Source organism: Centropristis striata, chromosome 12, assembly GCF_030273125.1.
Source record: "Centropristis striata isolate RG_2023a ecotype Rhode Island chromosome 12, C.striata_1.0, whole genome shotgun sequence".
Lineage (NCBI taxonomy): Eukaryota > Metazoa > Chordata > Actinopteri > Perciformes > Serranidae > Centropristis > Centropristis striata.
The window spans coordinates 9,005,099-9,025,021 of NC_081528.1; the positions used below are offsets into that span (position 1 = coordinate 9,005,099).

A 19,923-nucleotide genomic window follows, 5' to 3' on the forward strand; every position below is an offset into this window, starting at 1 on the left:
TATATTGTAAAATGTATGGGCCTATATCTGCACACACAAAGACACAAGGGAGGGTGAATAATGGAAAGTAAAATATACTTTTGATTTTCATCTAGTGGAAAGCAGAATGCAAAAACATACTTTTAAACCCAAGATTTCTAATTTAGACAGAAAAGGCATCTATTTCGGTATTTAACACAACTAAAAGCTTTTTCCGAATAATCTTATGGTACGAATGTAATCCTATGAATTATACAAATCTGATCACTGAGCTTGTCTCTAACAGCCTCATTTTTTTTTGTTAATGTCTCTTATTAATCTAATCCATTGAACTGAATACCTGATAAATCATGCTACTTCATCACACTGATGAAAAAAGATATCCTATAAATCCAATATTGTCATTTAGCATTCCCGATCACTGATGTGCAACATCGGCTGCAGTCGTCTAATGTGAGAAATTGTAAAAGTTCAACATCACGTCTACCTGATGAAAAATCTCTCCTCTCATGGTATATATCATGAAATCATCTGCACTCAGCTGTAAACGGGCCTCTGCTACAGAGCACGGGGAACAGAAATATGAATAGCATGTTTGCACCAGTAAAATGTGCATGTAAAAGTTCAGTCTGGTGTTTACAGGGAATATCAGTATTTGTATTGAATAAACAAAAGAACCCAACAAAAGTAGTCTATGACAGCTACACTTTCTGCAGCCTACTTCTGTTGGATATTTGCAAGCTCAAGAAATCCTTAACGAAATCACTTTTCCCAAAGAAAAAACAGTTTATCAGCTAAAGTTACTGTGCTGTCATCAGTACACACAAAAGAATGTCAGGATAACAACAAACACAACAACAACAACAACAACAACATCAACTAACAATCTGAGTCGGTGAGTGGCAAAACAAGCACTTTTAGTGGACGTGCATTGATGGTGCATGGCTCCCCCTGTACAGTTACATCTTTTTAAGCATTTTTATTGCTATTAAATGAAAAAACAAACAAACTTGTAGGCAGTGTTGACGGCAGAGGCTGGCTGCAGCACTATGTCTCAATACTGGACCACTTTTAAAAAGTGTTATTCCAGGGGCGTCCCGGTGGCTCACACAGGTAGAGCGCTTACCATTAAGGCTGAGTCCTTTCTGCGGCGGAGCCGGGTTCGAATCCGACCTGAGCTCCCTTTGCCGCATGTCCTCCCCTCTGTCTCCCCCTTTCTATCTGTCACTTTCAATAAAAAGCATGACAAAAAATTCCCAAAAAATTATCTTTAAAAAAAAATTCCCGTTGTTGACAAGAACTTGGGCAAAGAAGGTTCCAGGTTGAGAAATACTAATATTCTTCTTTATATCAGCGATACTGATGGGGAAAGCAGCTATACAATCAACACCTACACTGTATCCTTGAGTGAGATATTGAGCTTGTCCTCCTGTTGGTGAGATCAATCAGTTTGTGTTACTGCAGAAAGCACGATGGATGAGTGCCGCTCCACTGATTCCACACCAGTGTGCATCTACATCTCCGTTCACCGCCAGGTCTTCAAACTGCTCCGCTGTCACATCTGAGCTGTCACTCCTCATCAGGGACGGTGTTTTCCTTCCACTGACACATCACCTTTTACTTCGTCTCCTCGGCTCACCACAGCAGTTCTCCATTCCAACAGCTAACATTTCCATTTCAAAGCCTCACAGTAGCGTGTGTGCAGACATAAAAGAGAATTAGCAGCAGTAAATAGGTCTGAACTTAAATGTGTGTTTTATGATTTTTTTTTCAAAGAAGAGGTTTCTGACGTAGGATACTGATGAGATTTGGTGCTTTATAAGAAGATATTCAAAACAGTTTGTGTCCCGAGGGGAATAAAGTGCGCAAATAGCGTCTTGTATCTCCAGGAAGTTTGTCTGAAGTCATCACAAAAAGCAGGCAAGGGACTTCTCAGATGACCATGTTAAGAAATTCCTTTTGAAGCCATTTCTGCTCACGATGAATCAGGCAGGGATCTATTCTTGCATGTGCAAAGCTGAGAACCAAAACCCAAGAGGTAGAACCTCGGGAAAGACTGAATGCCTCTTTTGAAGTTATCCGTGAATCAAAATGATTGAATATTCCACCCGAGTGCACACGGATGTCACACAAATGAGAAGAGCCCACAAGGGGAAGCATCCTGCTGCATTTCAAGTCCTTATCAAGCCCTTTTTTTATTATCTGTTTAGAGAATTATTCATGTCTCTCAAAGAACACAACAATTCATCATTCTCTTTCAACGTTTAACATTGTACAGTAGACCTTGTATTGTAGCTGCAGAGATATATCTTTCTTTCCCCTTGACAATTCCAAAAAAGCACGTCAATAAATCTTGAAGATGAGACGTTTTTCATCAGGGCTCCTGCAGAAGTCCCTCCGGTTCCCTCAGTGTGCATTTTGAGGGAAAAGGGCAACATGTGGCTGACGTGCTACGTGCAGAGCCAGCAGACGTCACAACCCGAGTTAAAAGGGCATTGATGAGCTGATTACGCTGGATAAGCAGGGAACCAGACATGTGTCGCCGGCTTTAAAATCCGATGTGGAACTTCAGGTATGTGCAGGGAGTTTACCGCCACCTCTGATATTCAATCAGGCATTTAGCACACATAAACATGAAACAATCTCCTGCAGAGAGATAAAAGACAGGTATATCTGATATGCATCTGCAGGATTTGGCAAGAGAGAAGCAGCAGGGTTTGGACAGTTTTGTATTAATAAAAAAAAAACACTAACTCAACAACAAACTCATGCTGGCTTTTCTTGTCAGCACAGACGATATGAAAAGGCCCAGGACACAGCTGGAATCTCAAAGTGAAGAGCGGCACGTGGGCTGAAATGTCAGCGTTGCCACAATCACACAAGTTTAAATCAAGTAGATTTTATTTGCTAAGTTTCAGGGTGTCAACAGGTGCTGTTTGATGCTGACAGTGTTGACCCAGATACACAGCGGAGTGTCCTGCTATTCTGGGAGCTGTGTTTGCAGTAAACACACAAAAGGACAAACTGAGATTAGACAGAAATTCAAGACGACAGCTCAGCAGATATCAAATATTTCAAAAAATGTGACACCAGTGCTGATAATGTGACTGCTGCCACAAAGTAGCAAATACAATACTGACATTTAAAGATGATATCGGTTTGCACAGTGAAGTAGAACATCCACTAGCGTTTGTGAACCCGAGCTGGAAACATTTTGGATTTTTAAAGCTTCACTCGACTGCAGCGTTCCCCAGCGAGAACTCCCGTAGATGAAATCAGCAGCTTCAGATTTGATCATTCTGATAGTAAATTAGTCCCTAACAACAACCGCAAATGGAAATTAAGAAGAGATTTAATCTCTCCACAGCAGCAATACTCGAAAAATAAATTACCTCCCAGCTCAGGGGAGAATAAAACTAATATTTACACCACCTTCAAGTGATGAAAATAATCATTTTTTGTTCCTTTAGCTGTAATTTAATTGCTGCATTAACCTGATTAACCTGAGCCGTTGTGGCATTTCCAACCGACAGACAGAGGAGAGCTGTATGTCTCATGTGAAAAGAACAAACACTGACACACATGTTTTTGCTGGTTCGTCCTTGAACCAGTTTTAAAACAATGCTGCCGTGTTGCATTGAGTCAACAGATACTGAAGGACATAAAGAGCCAGCAACAGAACAACGAGTTTAAACTGAGATAAAATGTATGAATTCTATATGATTTGGGGGTTTAACACTAACTGCTTATCCTTCAGCATGAATGAAAATGGACACACTCCACCACTGGATTGGCTTTACTAGCTCCCCGCCATTCACTTAACCCTATGAAACATATATTTTCTTTAAAAGACCACCAAAAACACAGTTTATCATAGAAAGAAACTGTAAAAAACTGGCTATATCTTCAGAATTGAAGATGTCTGACAGATCATAGCTAATGAAAGTTTCTGTTAGAAAAGTATAAAAAACGGAGCTTATCACTTTATTCTACACGTCTCATTGAAAACGTTGCCAAAAATAAACTGTTCGGGATAACTAGATCCTGTTAAAAACATTAAATTATGTGCTGCTCAGCAACACTGTGCATGTGACAAATATTTACTGAAAATCTGTTTACACAGAGCTAAGAGGAGAGGACAGGAGAGGCTGGAAGTAGAGACTGTAAAAATGCAAACAGTTCAATATGTATAGCATGTTGAAACCCCTTTTTCCAATATTCATGACACTTGTTGGCACTTGAAAAATTGTTGTATATATAATTTCCATAGTATTCTAATTTAGAAAAAAATGTCATTAACCGTGTGTTATTCTGCAAAAAAAGCCATGATTGTGCTGATTCCATAGAGCTGCAGGACTTATAGACTTATAGATTGCAGTGAAAAATAAGGCCACAGTGAGTCAAATGTAAAAAGAGCTTGTTGGGGCTCAAAGGGTTAAAGTGTATTATAAACAGCAGAACAGAAAAACATTTAGTAACAGAACTTTTGGAACAAACAAAAAAAGAAGGCATCTGGTTGTGAGAATGAGTGATTTAGGAAATCAGAAGCAAAGAACATCTGTTACAAATGGTTCAAAAATAAATCCTGCTTTGTGTTCCTCTGAGAGATAAATACCTGTAAAGTCCCCTGGTCGTTGGTGCTGTTGGCGTATGCGATGAGGCCATGCTCCTGGACCGTTTTGAATCTCAGTGACAGTTTGAAGTCCTGGTTGTCCTCATCCATCCCGTGAAGGTACTTCAGGTAAGATTTACCATCGAACCTCACTGCGGACTCTGGAACAGGAAAAACAGCGAACAGTGAGCCAACACACAGCAGCCAGATGATGCATCGTACAGCAGCTGTAGAGAAACACAACTCAATGATTTGATAAAGCACTGAGACTTCTTTCTCACACCATACAAAAGTAAAACTAAGAAAGGAAACTATGAAACTACTGCATTGTGCTTTCCCTTTATGTTTATAAACTGCAAGCTGAGTTTGTTCTGAACCTATTTCTAAACTTCATTTTGGAAGAACAGAGTAGAAGTAGAAAGATGCATGCATGCATGCATGCAACAAGTGGGTGTTTTCAAAGCTCATTCAGACTCTTTCACACCAACATGTTGATGCACTCAGTCTGCAGCCACATACTTCAGATAGACGCTTCCTATAAATCTGCTGCATTTATTTCTTCTAACTGTTGAGTACTTGATTTGTTGAGAATGAATAACATCAGTATTTCTTACTTTCACTCGCTCCAGCTTAGTTGAACTGAATTGATAGTTTATTTGCGTTGAATTATAGTAAATTGAATATCGTGGGTTGGTCGAGTTCCTGACCTGACAACTTTGTCTTTGGAGAATAGTGATGGGCCTTTTCCCCTTTTCCAGGCAGTTTATAGTAGAGCCAGGCAAATATGGAATTTTTGAGAGCAATACCGGCACTAATTTTAGATAAAAAAAAAAGTATTTTATGGCAGCTTTCTTAAAGAAATAACTAATAAAGAATAATTAACATTATAATACATCATATCAACCAATTCTAGAATTGAAAACTGAAAAAATAAGTAATAAACAATAATAAAATAAATAGCAAAATAAAGATCAGTACTGTGTTGACCATTTCAATAATAAATAAATAAATAGCTTGGCAAACATATATGTTGACACTGATATGTCTGTCAAAGGCTTATCATTATTCAGTTGGACTAATTTATAGACAAAAAACATTTATTGATCAGCCTAATCACTAATATAATAATGGCTAATGCATCTCATTAAACATTGAAATATTTTTTATCAAGATTGCATCAGGTGAATAAACTAACTAATGAAAAAATAAGGTAAACACCTTGAGACAATGCCTCTGCTTTATGCCTGTTATACCAAAAATTATTTGCAAATCAATTTGTCCATCTAGATCTGAAATCCGAAGACTCGCCAGTAACTCTAAACGGCATTTTTAACATTCCAACTCAAGGCCAAAAAAACCCTCAAACTCATATTCATCACTCCTCAAGGCAGCACTGCTTTACACCTTTACAGCAAATGTGAGTGTGCAGATGAAACATGGTGTAAACTGAATGTAATGTGTGATCTCAGATGTGACAGACCAGACTGAGAAGAAAGGGAAAAAAACATGTTTTTGAAAAAAAAAGTTTGATCTTTTTTAACTGGAGAATCGCTAAAAAGAAGAAGAAAGTAAGCAGCAGCAGGTCTGGTAGAGGTTTAAGAATGAGCAGCAGTAACAGGGGAGTAATGAATGAAGGTGAGTGAATTCATGAATGGATGGATCAATGAGTCCTGCAGCAGAAGGGAGCAGATTAGTTTGCAGACAAAATGTCTCCTGGTTCTTTAGGGTTTTTAAGATGAAACTTTAATGATGCCTGTGGGGAGGTTCACTAACACGTTGCAAAAAAAAAAAAAAAATCTTTTCCTCTTTCTTGGTGAAAAACAACTTTCCTGAAGTGAGATTTGAATCAGCAACTTTGGATTTATACCTTCTGGTGCTCTCTGAAGAATCATTTAAAACACCAGAGTTTGTGTGTGAAAGGCCACACAGTTTTGAACAGACTGATTTCATGGAGAGTAAAGCGAAGAAACCAAAAGCAAAGTGCTCTGCATAAGCACACAAAATGTAATAAAAATTTAGAGTTTAATGACAAATAGAGAAAGTGCAACTTTATAATTAAATTTTGCAAATTTTAAAAATGTTAAAAAGTTCTGTTTGTATGACTTTTGCCAGTTTCTTCTTTTACTTTGTCAAATTGGCCAAACTTTTCAAATATATAATGTGATTGTTTTTGTCAAAACACTATTTCCTGATAGTGCTTTTGTTAATTGTTAATTTTTGTGGGAGGCAATAACAGTTATTGTTGTAACATTCATTTTTTTATTGTTTTTTTTTAATTAACTGAATAAAAGCTTTGTCTATTCTTCCAGGAAACTGTTAAAATGCCACCATGGAATTTCAGAGCTGTAATAACGTGGCACCTTCAAATCGGTCAATCCAACAAAATTAAAATTACGGTGACATAAAAAAATGATTGAGAAGCTGAAACCAGAAGATCTTTGGCATATCTGCATGACATTCATCAGCAAGTGATGGACGATGAGACTTGTCTGATTCAGATGCAAGCTGATTAATCAAAAATTGTCCAGTGTTGACGCTGTGAATGAATAAAGACATTGTAATTTACAATACCAGAAAATTCAGAGTTTTGAATATGATTGCTCAACATCGGACAAACTGTAGTCTGACACCTTCTTTACAACTCTTTTCTTGCCCATTCTCCGTCCTCACACAACATCTCCTTATCGCCAAACCCCAGAGTCTCTTAAGACCAAAGAGGTATCCGATATAGTCAAAATATGGCGGGGATAAGACACTCAGAAGATATTCCAGAGGGAATAAGACTCTAAACAAGCTGATAATGAGAATGTATCCTGAAGAGCCCGTAGCTGACTCCTATTCTGTCCTCACACCACTAATCCTCACAGGAATGGCAACACAAATCACTGAGGACAATACGGCGAGGTGGCGCCGTGGCTCCATGGTTAAGAGGTTAAGAGGTTGTGTCGGCTGTGACAGAAGCTGTGTGAAGCATTCACACTAAACATGCTTTGAGTGATTTATATAAAATGTGGAGATTTACTCTCCACATTTTTACTCTGTTTAGTTTAAACAGGTGAGAAGAAGAAGAAGAAGGTGCTTTGATCTCCAGCAACAACAGACATTTTCATCGAGCTGCCTGAAAATGCAAGTCTTCTTCTAAAAAAACGAAAATTTAACCTGATGGAAGATGGGTCTTTATGTTTGAAAAGTCTAGACGAACTGAGGAGAAATCAGAGAATAAACTCTTTCTTCTTCTTTTCCCAGCTGGAAAAAAAAACGGAGACGGTGTTCACTCACCTCACCCTGAACCCCACAGAGGACGATAACTTTCCAAAACTAGGGCTGGGTTTCCTTCAAAAGTGTTCAATATCGAAATCAATACTGATACCTTTTTTTCAATTCAGGTTCCTGAACCTCTCAATACCCATTTAATAAAACCCATTTAATAAAAAGATCCATAGTTTTTTTCCTGCATTCCTCTATAATGTGTAATGTTAGACGGACAATCGCCAGCCTTATTAGATCTTGTTACAAGCATCCTTTTCCATCATGAAAGCAGTTCAGTTGAACCTAAATATACCAAAACTCTCCAAAAGCAGCTTCAATTACAGAACTGAAGAGACAGACAAAGAGAGAAAAAACAATGTAAAAGTTACAAATCCATATTATAAGCTAATTCTAAAAAAATATGTAGCTTGTTCACACTCCAAACAAACAGACACAACTAAGTACTTATGCAGTCAGCAAACAAACTCAAACTCTTGACTTTAGAAAAGCTGTTAATTGACATTATTATCTATAATTAGGGCTGCACAGTTATTTTAAGTTTATTGAAAACCCAAATTGGATTAGTGCAACATTCAAATCACAGGAGGTTGCAGTTTTTGTTAAAAAATACTGTTCTGAAGTAAGTGCTGCTGCAAGATGTCCAATGACTACAAATATGATTTCACAGACAGAAACGTTGCAGCCCTATCCACAATGCAGTGCACAAAGGAAGTGGAGGAACTTCACAGCAGCAAAAGATTAAAGGCAGCTTCAGATGGGATTAGGACAGCTCCTTCAATCTTGTCCGAAATACCCCCTTTTCTACTTTCTGTGTGAGGAAAAAAAGATTCCATTGATTGTTTGTGATTATGCAGTATGGGTGATTTGCAGGTACAACCTTTTGTGCAGCACAAATAACAAATATTTTGTTCCCTTATTGCTTTTTTATAGTTTTTTTAGATAATAAATATAACTTGGTTGTCTTGCTTTGAGCCTCTTGTAACTACATTTAGGTGTTTTTTAATTGTACTTTTATATATGAATAAAACATAAAAATGAAAAAAAAAAAAAAAGGTTCAAGTATAGGTGACAGTAAATGTGCCTCAGTGGCTTTCTACATCAACAGTTGAATGAGATGTCAGGCTGCTCTGTGTGGAAGTTAAGAGCATACAGAGAGTTTGCTGAAATGACCCTGCAGGAGCTCACGTACGGCTCGTTTCTCCTGCTGCAGACTCGTCCTGCTCTTCAGCAGAGAGGAGGGTGATGAGAGTGTCAGTGTGTCTCCGAACCTCAAAACTGTGGCTCCTGCTGATAAAAGGCTGCGGCTTTCTCCCTGGTTCACATGCACACTCCCTCATTAACGCCACTACAAAGCACAGGTGCATGCACACGCAGACACACACACACGCAGACAGCCGTACCGTTACAGGGGCAGACGCTCTCCCAGGTGTGCAGTGGGGTGATGTAACCGGCTCTGGCGGTGGTGAAATGGCTCAGTCTTTCTGCTGTCAGTCGGACGGCGTTCCTGCAGCCTCGCGGCGGGCAGCCGGTACCCAGACACCCGTTGTGGCTCACTCTGCGGATGCTGAGGCCCAGAGAGTCCTCGATGTCCGATATAATACCTACATCAAAGAGTTCAGGCTTTCAGACTGCACATTCAAAGAGACTTTTCATCTCACAGGGATTACCTGACTCACTTTGTGGCAAAATGAATGACTGCAAAACTCTTCTCAAAGAGTCTCACCCTTTTGAAATGTACCTGATATCCATTGTTCTGTATTTCAGGTAATATATTTGAAATTATTTGCAATCATTTTTCCATCTAATGGTAATTACTGCTGTTGTTTAAGGGCTAAGTTTGCAAAGACGTCCAACTGCAATGTCATACTTTTAAATACAGAATTTTAATGTCCTAGTTTAACCTCAGTATTAGAACGCATCAACTTTCTATCATAGCTTATCGAACATCTACATGATATGAAGGGCTGCCAGATGTTCATATTTTTAAATTATTGCAGCTTGACTTTTTACACTTATTGGCTGAGATATTAGAACAGCTGGGACTCATTAAACCAACAGCTCCTTAAATGCTCAACTTTCCATCCTTTAAGTGGAAGTGATTTCTGAACTTCTGCAAGTCTGAATCAAAAGTTAAATGTAAAGATCTAAGAAAACAAAACACAAAAATAGTTGGTGTTAATCTAGCTTTTTTCCTTTTGAACCATACCTCTTTATTATATTAAATAGGGCTGTGGATCGATTCAAATATTTAATTGGGTTTCACCACAATTGTCCATTTTTTTTATCTCTTCAAATTGCAACTGAAAGGGAGAATTTTCAAGTATTTTATACTCTTATCAACATGGTAGCAAAGGGTATTTAATACTAGCTGTACTCTTACTATAGTAACTTGCTGTTAAAAACACCTTTTTCATTTTCACTGCTTTCTAGCTGCCATCCACTTTGAGCAAAGAGTCAGAAAACATATGTTAACGCATCAAAACAGTTAATGGTGCTGAAACTAATTTGCATTCATGTGTAATACCATTTAATTAACTTTATTGTATTATCAATGCACAGCAAGGAGGCAATACAACAAGGTGCACCGGGGTTAGTTAAGGCCCTCATTGTGACATATTTGAGTTAACTGAAATGGCTTAGTACGCATCTTATATTAATTGCTCACCCGCGAGTCTGTTTGTGGGCAGAGACTGGACAAGTCCACTTTGAGGCCTCCAGACCAGCAAGGCCTCGAGGACCTGGGCGTCAGGTAGCTGCTGCAGGCCGGCCAGTTGGAGCTCCTGTCTAGGTAAACCCAGAGCCTGTCCCAGGCTGCGCTGCAGGCCCCTCCAGTGGTCCCCCAGAAACTCCTCCGGTGACAGACCATCCAGCTGCAACGTCAGGCCGGAGTCCAGGACCCGCTGGTCGGCCGCCCACACGTGAACTCTGACCCCGGCCGTGACGCTGAACTTGCCATCGGTCACGCTGACGTTGAGTGAGTAGGAGCCCTCTTTAAGATTCTCATCTGCCCAGATTTTGCCGTCCGCCAGGTCGACGGAGAAGCGTCCTCCGTCTGGGTTTTCTGACACCAGCTTGTAGGTCAAGACGTCCTGCAGGTCCTGGTCTGAGGCGTGGAGCCTGCCGATGACCCGGTTGGCAAACAGCCCGCCAGAAGTGGTGATGAAGACCTCCAAAGGCACCACAGAGGGAGGGTACTTGCTCTGCTCAGTGACATTGATGTTCACCACACAGATGGAGGAGAGAGGAGGGTGGCCGCTGTCCGTCACCTGGTTGGATAACACAAAGATTAGACCGGAGTCATTTCTCTTCAAATCCACCAACCAACCAGCACCTTAGAAGTCAAGAAACAGTTCTGCAAACAAGCCCTACCCCCTCTTTTGTTTTTGTATGATTTAAAAAACATGAAATAAAACATGCCAGTTAATGAGCTTTGGAGGAGCTGGTAGGCAGAATGTGTTAACATTTAAAAAGGCTCATATGAGGCTTCTTTGTGCTGAGCTCAGCTCTCTGGCTGCAGCTTCATATTTATAATCATTACAGCCCAAAATGTCCAACTCTTCCTTTGAGCAGTCATTAAATGATTAGTGTTGTAGGATAAAAGAAAAATAGAACTACTCCCAGCCTTAATGAACCATTCGTGTCCCTTGATACTCAAAATGCTGAGTATGTGGAATTTTTTACACTGACCAGCAGACTAAAAAGATTTTTCTTTAAGCAAGGCAAATGTAACAAAAAAAAAAACCTTCATTTGGTCCAAAATATACTATGGATAACTATAATGACGTTTTAAATAATAAAAAAAACCTGCACACTAAAAACCTTTACATTTCATCTACTGATATGTATGTTCAGCTTCAGTGTAAAATATTTTGGGTTCATTACCTTGAACATCATTGAAAACTATGACCTTATGACAACTTTTTTTTTCTTTTCTAGTAAAAAAACGTTAAAGGTTAAACTTTTTTAAAACTCTACTTATGGATTCTAGTCTTTTTTCATAACTTTTAACAACTTTGAATGTCATTAAATTCAAAGTGTCGAACTTTCTTTATATTTCAACCTGATTTTCACCTGTCTATGACTGTGATGGGAATATGCCGACTGTGTCACCTCACATCCAATAAAAAAAAAATCAATAAAAAAGCTAATTATCTGCAGCCTGAAGTCAAAGCTGGAAGTTTTTCAGCTCAACGGTGGACCTGAAGCACCGCGGGACTCTCGGCTTGTGAAGTGAGCTGTATCGCTCCTCAACATGAGAATAACTGTGTTTCCACTTCCTCTTGTGTTTGCTGGAGTGACTGCCACCTCTCCTGACAGCCCTGTCAGCAACACAGCACCAGGGGCCATGAGGGACACGCTGCAGCGCGTCAGCGTTTTATCACCCATCCACGATTTCAATGAGCTTTGTACTCTCTTTCGCAGATTCACCATTTGTGAGATTTTTTGTTTTATTGCCATGAGATTCCAGGAAAAAAGATGAGGATGTGAATCTCGGTGGTGAAATGTGAAATTTAACAGATATGACGATTTTTTTCTTCTCCCCACAGAGCAAGAAAGAAAATGAGGAAAGTTGAACATGTTACGGCAGAGAAACTATGAAATTAGTGTTTTCAGTGGATTACCTGGATCTTGAGCTGGTGATGCGGTTTGACCTTCTTCCTGAGGGGAGCAGAGAGCGACAGCAGGCCGCCCTGGTCCACTTGGAAGCGTCGGTCCTCGTTCCCGCTGACGATGTGGATGGAGAACGGCGGGCCGTTCCTGGGCGTGTCTTTGTCCGTCACCACCAGCTGCAGGATGCTGCTGCCGACCGCCTCGCCCTCCTGCAGGAGAGGAAACATATCAGGCTTTACCTCTTTCTCTTTATTTTATTTCATTCATGAAGATTAAGGCTAGACCAAATGGTAGTTTTAAAGTTCCTTGTACTAATAGTTTCAACAGCATTTAAAGCCACTGTGTGAAGTATATTTATGGGATGATGGCATTTGTTTTTGTTTTTCTTACATTACTACGTTTTAAAGAGGTGTTAATCAAACTAAATAGTAATTTAAAAGGCTGTAGTTTGAATGTATTTGCATGGTAGTAATACTGATGATAGAATTTGAGTGGCAATTAAAATTTTGTTTGCTTTAATAACCTTTTAACTTTAAATAATGTTCATGTCCTCACTTTTGGTGACACAAGAGATTTAAAAGTCGTCTACTGTAGCAAATAAATTCACAAACCCATTTGTGTCCACAACTAAGATTTTGACTATACATAGATATTTTATTTTCCAAAAATCTTGACTTTCAGTATTGGCAGAAGTGTGATTTTGCATTTGATCTAAAACTTTCCAAGCTGTATTTTGTGGAACTTCAGATCAATGTACTCAACACAGTCTTTGTGTAGAATTGTAATTAACCTTGAACAAAAATAAACAAGAGTGCTATTGTTTTCACTGCAGCTTACTGTATTAAAAGTACTGTACCACCGTGAAAGATTTTGAAAATGGTCCCTGCTCACAAATTTATCGCCACAGGACAATAACAAAAAAATAATAAGGTCCTTAAATTGTTCGCCATGATGGATCACCTCTCCAAAGTCATTTTAACAGGCTCTGTCTGCTGGTTTTCATTGTGTGCTGACATTAATAGTACAGAGGTGGGTTATCAATCTAAAAACTTACAGCACGCTTTGGGAGATAGGCAGCAATTTGGACTTAATGAGCCAAAACATACAACTCCTTCAAATTTCAATTAGAGAATGCAACACAAAACACAAAGCAGAGCTTCGAGGAATACACAGAAGGTTTTTGGCTGGTAAAGAGTGTGTCAGGGTCAGGAGTTGTACTTGTTTTACAGGTGAATCCAGCGCAGGACTGAGGTGGAAAATCAGCTGCTCTTTTGCAGCTGTTAATCTGTCCAGACCATCAGTACTGGTTCAGTGTTAGGAGGTCACAGTGAGCACCAACAGGCAAACTGTACCATGGGGTGATTATATGGGGAGGATAAGAGGAGGATGGGGATGTCCAATAAAGATATATAAAGTATTTGTAATTTGTGTCCACTGGTTTCACAGTGGGTTTGCATCACCCTGTGAACCGGCACTCTGAACTATTTGACTCCAAGGAAATCCACTTAACACGAGTACAAAATAACTGTCAAACAGAGGCTGCTGCAGTGAGTTAAACAATGTAACACACCCTGTCCATCAACTACTAGACCTTGAGAAACAATGAATTAAAAACAACAAGATAAAAACAGCAAAGGTAGAAGCTGAGTGAGTCTCACCAGTGATGGACGTGTGGTAAAAAAAGTCTATTATTGTCGCTGTTTTTTTAATTTAGATGTCAAGGTTAAAGCCACTGTGTGGACAATAGAAAGATTTTAGGATTACGGCATTTTGTATTAACCAGTTGCAGTGTGTGGTGTTGTTTTCAGCTTGTGAGTCTTTTTGTGTGTCATCAGGGCAAAAAGTGATCCTGGAGACACCGACTAGAGCTGAAAAAATATTTTTTTAAACTTAGTTTTATTTCCAGTTGCCCTGCAATAAATCCAACCTCATTAAAGATTATGGAGTTTTGGAGTTTAAACTGTTTGAAAGAGATGAGTTAATTGAACTTTATGATGATTTCGGAAAGATAGAGAGACACCTACTGTAGCAGAAACTACAACAGTAGCCACAACCATGCAAGATGCATGAAACTTAACAGGCTTGTAGTTAAGATCAAAATGAAGGCTGAGTTTGAGGATGGATGTGATCTGAGCAAGGATGCTAGAGCTAGGAGGGTAAAAAGTAAGGACATCTCTATTGGATACCCCACTGTATGTCCCTGGCCAACTTGGTGTGGTCCTTTCATGGTCTTAAGTCCTGGTGGCATATGATTTTGTTTGTAAAAAAAAATCAGATGGTCAAAGATATAAATTCTACAGGTATTGGAATGTCACTTAGATTTCTTTGAATAATTTTCATTTTTAACCAAATTTAGCCAAAACATCTTGATGTCTTCTGACCTGCAAATCACCAAGTCAATGCTTGTACAAACATGTGACAGATGCAGAGCAGCACTGATCCCTTTAGCTGAGATAAATTCTGCTAAATCTGGGAGAGAAACATGTTCACATGGATTATTCATGCGTCACTGTTTAGCATGCGGGAGTGAAGATGAACTTCACCCAGAATTTCCAGAGTGAGCAGTAAATCAGCACAGATCCAGTGTGATTTATCGCTGTGTTGGGGCACTTCCACATGTTTTGAGGACGTTCTCCTGCATTACCTGTTCATCTGCTGCTTTTAGTGAAATAAAACAGTTTGACTGCAGCCTAACAGGGCGCTGACACTTCACAACAGATGTGCAAGTCGTAAAAGAAAAGGTGACAGGTAGTCAAACAAAGGCATGTAACATCCACAGAAGAGACAACGCCTCCGCTGCTGCTGACCTGCAGCACCTGTCTGAGAGAAATGACAAGTCCTCTCCCCAGTTTCAACAACATCCATCTGCTTCATGCAATCAGAGCTCTCTTCATCAGGCCGGCTGGCTGTGGACATCAGCAGATGGGACGATATCACATAGTTTGGATTCATCGCCACACAGCGCACAGGTTTTGGCTCGAGAAGCAGCTATTCTGTGACTGAATGGGAGTTTCTGAGCTGGCAGAGCTGCAGCCGGCAGTGATGGAGAGCTGGCACTGAAAACTTTAATTGTCAGTGAGCGACAGCCAGCGCAGTGGCTCAAACAAAGCTGTGATAGTCCTGCCTGTCATGAATGCACATATATGAAGAATATGTGCTCACAGCAGGTATGGGGGGCAACCGCTTTACACAGCAGCGATACAAGCTTTTACCCATAAAAGTGCAGGTAAATGATCTTGCCCTGGTTTTATGAGACTTGTCCTGCAAGCACCTTATGCTTTCTTATAATAATATATAAGTGTTTATCACATATTTGAGGCGTAGTTCACCCATCACGTAGGCGTATGCGCAACAACGAGTGTGCAGCGTCTGTGCGACGCCTACGTGACGATCGTCTGTCCATTGAAAGTGAATGGAATGTACACGCGCATGTTAGAGGTTTGATGTCATTGCATAGGCGATGTACACGCGTTTTGGTATAGTTCGCTGACATAAAATGCCCCTCATAATGCACATGCACGCACGCACACACGCACACACACACACACACACACGCACACACACTCAATAACACCAACAAATCATGACAGCTGATCCTTCTGCTTCTTTGATCCCCACAAAGCTCAGAAACTTCTCTGCTTTTTGCCTCTCCGAAGAGTTTCCCCCTCAAACCCTCAGCACACAGTTTTAATGAGCTCTGGGCGCCGTGCAGCACTTACAGGTCAGCATATTTTCGCAGTGAAGTGCGCTGGAGAAGGAGTTAAAATGACACAGACAGATAGATTGATAGAGAATGACAGATCTTCTGTAGTTTCTCTATAATTATCTTCAATCATTTGAACATGAGTCTTCATCATCATCTTGTTAGGAAGGCAGGAGCCGAGCCGGCACACGTTTACAGTCATGCTGGAGGAATATTTGGTAGTAATGGCTGTTTTAATGGAGAACACATTCAAACTTTCAAGCTTCAAACTTTTTCTGTCTTTTTGTCAGGAGCGGCATATGCTCTGCTGATATTCATGGAAAAGCGAGTTGATATTTCTCCATTTTGTTGTCAATTTTTGATGATGAGGCATTTCTTTCTGGAGATTTTTTTTTATATATACATTTTCCTTGTTTTGTTGTTCTTTTTGTTGCTGCAGTGGTTTGTATGAGGTCCATGTTCTCTTCTGCTGCATGCAGCATGGTGCCAACATTTCTCAAAATGCTCGAGGGCGCTAACTTGGTCAGTTTATGAACAAAAAAACTGAATCTGTTTTTCTCAACCAGAACACATTGCAATGAATTTCTCAAACTTGCCTATGGCGGCCCGTAGGGGTCAAATAAATGAATGAAATAGGGTTTAAGGCAAAAAACCCTGCATACTCTTAATTATTGGAGGCCACATATTTGGTGCATGCAAACTCAAACAGGATGAAACATTATTAAACTTTAACCTGTAAATAAAGAATGCTGATGCTCTCTGAGAAGGGAAAAAAGATGTTAAGATTTTATCAGGTGAATCAAAGTTGCGGAGATGCTGTTGTTGTCATACCTGCAGCAGCAGACTGTGGTTGACCTGGGAGAAGACGGGCGGGTTGTCGTTGACATCAGTGACAGTGATGGTGATGAGGACGGCCGAGGACAGAGGGGGGTCACCTTCATCTGCTGCCTGCACCGTCAGAGAGTAATGAGGGATCTGCAGCGGAGAAAGAGAGGACATTTAATACTTTTTGTGTTTTATTTAAGTCCCTTTTTTCATTTTCTGTCTTTGAAATGAATCAATCCTACTTTATTCACAGACACTTTGTCTACAGACAAAAAATACACTGACTTCCTCTCTGTCCAGCGATGTACGGACAGAGATTTCTCCACTTCGAGGGTGAATAGAGAACTGCTGCAGAGGGTCTCCGCTCACTATGGAGTAACGCAGCAGATTGTTGATGGGACCGTCCTGATCAGTGGCTGTTACCTGGAGGTGAAGAAAGGAAGGGAGAGGAAATGTTGAGGTCACAAGAATCTTTCATCTTATCTCTTCCTGAGGGATGTCAGAGGTCAGGCAGAAGGTCCACACACTACTGAAAGATAGAAGCCAACAGATACAATCCAACAGAGCAACAACAATGCCAAACTACAAACAAGTAAGGCCAAATGTCATGGTTATCTATAGAACCCTTACTTGGTTTTCCAATGGTGTAAAAAAAAAAAAGCCTCTTTAATGCCACTATGGTAGATAAAACGTAAGTTCCATCAATGTTTATTGTGTAAGACAAAATGATGAAGTGCCAGTTGGGGTTCCCTCCAGTGGTGAAACTGCCATAAAGTGCCCTCAAGGGTGCCCTAAAGAGAGCCCTGAAGAGTGCCTTTCCAATGGAGAAAACAGGACACAGTGCCATCCAGGCTGCCCTACATGCTAGAAAACGTTCTGCCCCCTGGTTTTATGTTATTGTTTATGTCATTTTTTTTGTTGTTTTTTGTCTTTAGACAGTGTGAGTTCTTCACTGGTACCTCTGATGCTGGTTATAGTCAGGTCAGTTGAAGGTTTGACTGTAGATCCTTGGTTTGACGGACATTTTTGTTAGATCCCTGTGTTTCCACTATTTTACATTTGTAGGAACCTTCAACAGGCCAGAAAAACATTTTTTTGGGCCAAAAATAATGCCAAATATCCAGTCTGGTGTTTCTTAGATATTCATTCTGGAGCGTCACTGTGAGCCCATGAATGAGGCAAGACTCTTTGGTTAGTTCAGTTAGATACAGTCTATGGTGCACTGGCATCTGTATTTATAGAACAGCCAAAAGGAACGCCCTCTCTGAAATGATCTGGGATTTGCCAGATTCCTTTCAGGGTTTTAATGTTCTAAAGCCTGAAAACGGAGCCAGGAAGGGGCGGAGAAGTCTAGATTCCTGCCAATATGCTGAAAGGTTATTATGGATTTCACGTCTATAATAATAACAGGACGGCCGATGTCTGTAATCTTAACTGCTAGAGTTAGTCAAACAAGTGAAGTGAAGATACTGGTTCTGTAGTCAACGGTATACTAATGTGCTGATGGATTTTGTGTTGAGTAATCTGATCGCAAATAGATAGCTCTAGGTACATCAATTAGACCACATTCAAAGGTGGACTGGGCCATTCTTCTAACAGTGTAGATGCAAATGTGCAAACGGCATCATACTAAAGTGCAAAATTTGGCAAAATGCTTTATGCACGATGTCTGAACATTAAGAAATATTACATGTGTGTCAAACATCTTGGGCGATATGGTTTGCCTGGAACACGCCAAGGAATAAACCCAGTCTTCTTTTAATTTCTGGAAGCACATGCTTTACTTCCTCCACCCAACATACTTGGTCTTTGCAAACAGAAACTATGTATTTATTTGCATATAGAGCAAGGAAGTGAGATCAGATCAAGTTGTGACTCGAGATGTATGTGGAGACACATTCAACTTGTCATCATGTCACCTAAGATTTATATGTATGCAGGTCTGAACAGGGACTATGTGCAGTTTCCACTTGGTTTGATTCTTTATGTTTTGTTTTATCCTTGTTATTAGCTTGTTGTGATGAAGGCTTCAAGCCAAAACAGATTAGAGATTTGTTAAATATTACAAAAGTACATGATGATCTTCAGGGGCAGATTGCTTTCAGATTTTCAATAGAAGACAGAGATGACTCATTTAGATGAAGCCCTTTTGAGGAGCTCGTTCGCTTCTTCATTTCATCAGCTCATTGTCACAACGAATCCTATAATTGTCGCAGCTGACAGAGGACCCTCTCCCCGTTTTTATTTAAACATTTTAAACGCAGAAATTTTGCAGTTAAATGGTGAGAATGAGAGACAGATTGAAAGAGCAGCCGGAGAAAAGAAAAATGTCAAATATGAAACCGTATGATTACAGACTCATCATCGAGCCGAGGTCCGACCATCAGCGAGCCACTGAGCTGTGTTATTGCTGCGTTATCTCCGCGGCTGGCCTGACAGCTGACGGCTGACATGTTGGCGGATAACTATGTGTGTGTGCGTGTGTGTGTGTGTGTGTGTCTTTAACACGTGTACATCATCGACAAGCTGCCACATCAGCTCATGCTGCCCTGTTGTTATTATCTGTGTGATTTTTTCATGCGTTGAAATCTCAGTTTTTTATTACCTGAATCATCAGACGGCTGCCAGGTGTCAGACGTTGTCATATTACTCACGTGTGTGTGTGTGAAAGGAGATAATAAAAACAAATATTTGCTTGTGTGCTGATGCATGTCGCGTGTGTGTGTGTTGAAAAGTACCACAAAGAGAATTCTGTCCTGAAGAGGCAGATAACGGAAAAATGTCCTTCAGTTAAATTGTACCTTTGGAAATATATTCAATTTAAAGTCTAATTCAATTCACTGATTCAATTACAGATTACCGATGTTTTTGTGTCTATGATGTATGAATGTTGCCAATATTAAAGTATGTGTGTGTATGTTGA

The 19,923-nt window shown here is 40.0% G+C and overlaps 1 protein-coding gene across 1 annotated transcript in view; it reads right to left on the bottom strand.

The window, feature by feature from the left end:
• Window positions 1–19,923, bottom strand: part of fat2 (FAT atypical cadherin 2) — a 125,838-nt gene that overhangs the window by 20,830 nt on the left and 85,085 nt on the right. The window contains exons 18-23 of the mRNA XM_059345583.1: window positions 17,286–17,423; window positions 17,007–17,150; window positions 12,484–12,681; window positions 10,527–11,127; window positions 9,262–9,462; window positions 4,595–4,752 (exon numbers count right to left, since the gene is read on the bottom strand). Coding sequence (XP_059201566.1) covers window positions 4,595–4,752; window positions 9,262–9,462; window positions 10,527–11,127; window positions 12,484–12,681; window positions 17,007–17,150; window positions 17,286–17,423 — 1,440 coding nt within the window. The remainder of the gene's footprint in view (window positions 1–4,594; window positions 4,753–9,261; window positions 9,463–10,526; window positions 11,128–12,483; window positions 12,682–17,006; window positions 17,151–17,285; window positions 17,424–19,923) is intronic.